Consider the following 5,067-nt stretch of genomic DNA (forward strand, 5'->3'; position numbering starts at 1 on the left):
CCCCCCCCTCCTCCGGCAGAATCATGCTGGCCAACCGCATCGGTAACGCTCTCTACTACGGCGTCTTCCGCCGCAACTCGGTACGCGCGCTTGAGCTCCCCCCCCCCCCCTCGCCCCCCGCCCCGGGCTGCGCGGCAGCTTCCCCTGGCTCCCCCTCCCTCCCCCCTTCGCACACAGCGCGACTGACCTGGTGGCTGGCCGCTGGTCCTGGTGTGTCCCGGCCCCCGCTCCCTCGCCCCTCTCCCTGCTAGACCTTCCTCCTGGCTGTCTTCGCCTCCGCCTGGGTCTTCGAGTCTGTCTTCGACAATGCCACCGCCTCTTTCATGAACCACTACAACAAGGGCGTGCGTTGCCTTTTCCCCGCCCCCATGCCTCCGGGTCGTCCGCCCCGCTGCTGTTGCTGACCGCCACATGCCCTGCCCTGCCGTGGGAATGCCTCGCGCGCTCCTACCATCGGGGACCACCCCCTCCCCGCCGACACAGCGCACCCTCCAGGAGGTCCTCCCCTCCTTCGTCGAGCAGGAGTAAGAGCCCCCTCAGGGCCTACCTCGCCTTCGCCCCGACCGCCCGGCAGGTTGTGTGCCTTCCCCCCCCCCCCCCTCCTTTCCTCCTGTCCCTCTTTTGCTTGCCACAGAGGACCCCCGGGCGGGTGGGGACCGGCCGGCCACCCTGTTGGCTTGCTGCCCTGCGGCTCTGGCACGCGCACACATGGCTGCCCTTCCCTTCCGTACATGGTGGTGGCCCTGCCTGTGCACTTTTCACACAGACACAATATATAGCCCATCTCATAGCAGGAGACACGCCCGCACACATGCGCGTGCAGAGCATCCCCCCCTGGAGCCGCACACGCACGTACACACACACACACACGCGCACTTGGCGTGGCCTGCCTGCCGCACTTCCAAGGCGCACCATCGAATGAACGAGACAGAGGGGGGTGTATTTTGCCGCACGCCGGCGAGGACGACGAGAAACAAAGGGCGAAGGGAGCAACATATACACACACACACACACACACACATGGGGTCGTCACTCTCGCCGAGGTGCGCCCGCGCGTGTGCGCCTAGATCCGGACGACATACGAGCTGGCGCGGGTGATGTTGCGGATCCAGGGCTTGATCTCGGTGTTGGTGTTGCTGTACGTGTGCCCCCGGCTGGGGACGGCGCTCAGCTTGCGGATGGAGAACCCGCTGGGCAGGTAGTCCGACACCTCGAAGCGCAGACTGGGGCCGCCGGACGGTCAAAGCCAGGAGGGGGGGGGGAGGAACGGGAACGCAGGGCGGCGAGTGGCGGTCAGAGAGCCATCATCATGCTCAAGAGGCGGACAGGGGGGGGGGGGGGGGGGGAAGCACACGCTCGCGAGCGCCGGGACACGCGCGACACCGCGCGTACATACCTGATGGGCCCGATGGCCCGGCGGATGGCCGGGGTCGGAGCCTCCGACAGGGTGAGCTGGGAAAGCCGCGCAAACACACATGGGTGTTGGGTTTCGATGTGAGCATCATCTATGCGTGGGTGCGCACGGGCGCACGCGCGCCGGGGCAGGGGGGGGGGGGGGGAGAGAGAGCACACGCACCTTCATCTTGATCTGGATCTCCGAGCCACCCCGGAGGCGGCCGACATTCCACTCGATCATCGAGGGGGACTGGTGGTGGACCACCACCGGCCGGGACTGGGAGCTCTCGGAGAACTGCGACGACACGGAGCGCGTGCAAGCCGGCACTGGCAGCTGCACGCGGATGTCCTGGCCGACAAAGCGCTCGGGCAGATCCGACCGGAGGCGCATCGAGATTTCGAGCATGTTTCTGTGGCCCGGGGGACAGGCGAGAGGAGCGGGAGGAGAAGAAGAAGAAGAGGAAGGCGGAGAAGAAGAAGAGGAAGGCGGAGAAGAAGAAGAGGAAGGCGGAGAAGAAGAAGAGGAAGGCGGAGAAGAAGAAGAAGAAGAAGAAGAAGAAGAGGAAGAAGAAGAAGAAGAGAGGGAAAAGGAAAAGACAGAGAAAAAGAAAAAGAGAGGGAAAAAGAAAAAGAGAGAGAGGTTAGGGAGGAAAACACAACAAAACGGAGGCAGCCGGTGACAAGATGCGCGCGCACGGCGTCTGGGGAGTCTCAATGTGAGAGAAAACCGTGAACGGGATCGACCCACCGGCGAGGTAGCCATTCTCAGTGGGCCGGTTGTCGCAGATGCGATAGTTCATGAGAGACAGCTCGCCAGTCGGGACCTCCAGACAGAGCATGTTGTTCTCCTCGAAGGCCTCGACATCGATCAGGTCGTGGAAAACCGCGTCGTCAAGAACCACGGTGTCTGAGAAGCACAGGCGCCGGGGGAGGGGAGGGGGGGGGGAGGACGAAGGCCAGGCGACCGGGGGGGATCGGACCCAGCGCATATCCGGTCAGTGGGGCCGCCACACACGACACAGCAGGTGACCGGGCGAAAGGACCAACGGCGACGCACGCGGGGAGGGCACAACCGCACTTGACGATGACCGCAGGGTGATCGGCGCCAGGCTGATGGCCAGCTCGATGCCAACCATGTAGGACTTGACCGTGACAACACCGTCCAGCTCGTACCGCAGGAGGTCGCCCTGGGCAGCAGGCGGGAGGGGGGGGGGAGGGGGCAAATACCAACATCACCGCGCAGCCGTGCATTCGCGAGGGGACGAGGACACGCGTGTCAGCGCGTCGCGCGGGCCCGAATAGAACGGGAGCACAGGGGGGGGAGAGAGGAGCAGGGGGATGGCTGTGCGCATGCATTTCCCAACGCCGGTGTCCAGGGCGGGGGGGGGGGGGAGGAAGGGGGACCGAACAGGCGCGGCGGTCTGGGTGATTAATTGTGGGCCTGGTGGGTGGGCGGGGTGGCGGCGGTGGCGGCGGCGGCGAGATACGATCGCGAGGTCAGTGTCATCCTCGGCATCCCCTGGGGGGCTGGGGCGCGACCGACGGGGCCGTCGGGGTGTCGCGCGGACAGAGAAAAAAGGACTCCCATTCAGCCGGTCTCTGAAGGGGGGGGGGGGGGGGGGGGGTTGTGGCCAGGACCAAGCCGCCGGGTGTTGGGGCCGTGAGGCGGGCCCCCAGCCGGGTGCGAGAGGGGGACGCGGACACTCGCGCCAAACGCACCAGGGTGATGGAGGGACGCACACCCGTCAGATAGCCCTCCCGCGATCTTGGTCTGTGTGTGTGTGTGTGTGTGTGTGTGTGTGCGGCACACCGCCGCCGGGGGCGCGCCTGCTGGCGTCTGCCGGCCTGGGCGACATATGCACATTTGTCCCTCCGGCCCGGCCGGCTTGCCGAGCCCCCGCCCCCCCCCTCCCCCCCCTCCCCCGGGGGGCGCATGGCGCTTATGTGGCGGAGTAGCGCGGTGATGGCGATACGGCCGGCGGTGATGGCGACGATGATGGCATGCCCCGGGTGTGTGGGTGCACATCTGCGGTGCCGACCACCGCCGCAGCTGGGGGACGAAAGTCCGGCCAGCGGTCCGAGAGCCGGAGGTCGTGCGCCTGCTCTCGGCCCCCCCTCTACGGCCCCTCGGCTGTCTGCGTGTGTGCGTGCGTACATGTGCGTGTGTGCGTGTGCAGGCGCGAGCGGACATGGCCTCAAGCCGATTGGTCGAGGTTGTGGGATTAACTATCTCGCGGCAGGATGGGGCCCCTCGGCGGCTCTCCTCGCGCCCCCCCCCCCTCCCAAAGGCAGAGTGCCAGGTCGCCCTTGGGCGTGAACCGCCTCGAGAAGGGGCGGTGCTCGGGCGAGGAAGAGGGGGGCTCCCGCCCGCCGGCAGGGAGGGCCCGGTCTGGCATCCTCCCCTGGGGAGGCCGCCGGACTCGGGCAGGGGGCGGGGGGTCAAGGGGGCGCGGATTAATTCATGCATCCTGGCCGCGGCGCCCGCGGCTCCGTGAGAAATGGCCTTCACCGGCGCGTCCGGAGCCCGGGGAGGGCGCGCGGCGCGGCCTCGGCGATCTTTGCATGCGCACACGCGTGCATCATGACGTTGCCGGTTAATCGCCCTGGCCGGCGGAGGCGGGAGAGGGTCCTGTGCGCGGGGGGGAAAAAAGGTGGCCCCTCCCCCCGCGCCCTTGCAGCCGGCCGGGAGGGGCCGAGCCTCCACGTATGGCGTGTCACAGGAACCTCCGTGGCGAAGCGTGAGGAAGAGCTCTCTCCCTCCCCAGCGAGGCGCGATGGATCTGCACCGGCGACCGCCCATGCGGTGGGGCAGGCCGGCCGGAGCTGGCCGCCCGCTCGGGGGCCCCCGGGGTGGCTGGAGTCGATCGCGCGCTCTTGCCCTGCCTGCGGAGAAGCAGGGGCACACGTCGGCGCCGACCCCCTTTCATCGGGGTGTGTGTGTGTGTGTGTGCGTGTGTGAGCATCTCGGCCGGAGGGACAGACAGAGAGCGGGAGAGAGGCCGGGAGCGGACCGACTGGCGCGTCTTGCTGTGCCGTTAATTTTGTGCCAGCCCTCCCCTTGCCCCGCCCGGACTGGGCCTCGTCAGCATGGGGAGGCCCAGGGGCTCGGGGGTGCATGCCCCCCCCCCCCCGGCGCTGGGCGTCCGCCCGCCGGTTCCCGGGCCGGCGTCCTGGCGGACCTGGGAGCTGGGCCACAACCCGGCTTGGCCGGTCCCGGCGGCCGCCCTCCGACCCCGAGGGAAAGGGCACCGAGGGAAAGGGCACCGACTCCCGTCGGCACAGGCTCCACCTGATGCCGGCCTCCCGGTGCCCGGCCTGGGCACTGGTGCGGCAGTGTGTCTCGCGCGCGCGCGCGCGCGCGAGGCCGCGCCGCGCCCCGGAGAGGGAGCCCCCGGCGTAGCGGCCACCGAGCCACGTCAGAGCAGCCGCCTGGCGGGCCGCCGGCCCGAACCCCCCTCGCCGGGCCGGGGGGCGCGCCGCCGCCCCAGGGGGCGATCTCCTGCGTGCCTCCGGGCGCGAGCTCCCGCCCTGTGTCCGGGGACGTGTGTATATGAAAGCGCGCACGCACGCGCGCCCAGGTGCGGCCTGCGTGCGGGGCACGGGGAGGAGGCCGGCTGGCGGGCCCGCCCCCGCGCCGCCCGCTCCCCGGCCCAAGCGCGCACACAGTACGGC

At 69.2% G+C, this 5,067-nt stretch overlaps 2 protein-coding genes across 2 annotated transcripts; one reads left to right on the forward strand and one right to left on the reverse strand.

Moving 5' to 3' along the window:
- Positions 1-23: 23 nt before the first annotated feature.
- On the forward strand, positions 24-528 carry H696_04258 (hypothetical protein; the record flags this gene model as incomplete). The annotated part of the gene is made up of 3 exons (XM_009498136.1): positions 24-80; positions 252-344; positions 484-528. The coding sequence occupies 3 exons, from the start codon at positions 24-26 to the stop codon at positions 526-528; spliced, it is 195 nt and encodes a 64-aa protein (XP_009496411.1).
- Positions 529-1,063: 535 nt separating this feature from the next.
- On the reverse strand, positions 1,064-2,628 carry H696_04259 (hypothetical protein; the record flags this gene model as incomplete). The annotated part of the gene is made up of 6 exons (XM_009498137.1): positions 1,064-1,223; positions 1,397-1,452; positions 1,577-1,805; positions 2,092-2,302; positions 2,453-2,582; positions 2,623-2,628. The coding sequence occupies 6 exons, from the start codon at positions 2,626-2,628 to the stop codon at positions 1,064-1,066; spliced, it is 792 nt and encodes a 263-aa protein (XP_009496412.1).
- Positions 2,629-5,067: the final 2,439 nt, after the last annotated feature.

This window comes from Fonticula alba (genome assembly GCF_000388065.1).
Source record: "Fonticula alba strain ATCC 38817 unplaced genomic scaffold supercont2.7, whole genome shotgun sequence".
Lineage (NCBI taxonomy): Eukaryota > Rotosphaerida > Fonticulaceae > Fonticula > Fonticula alba.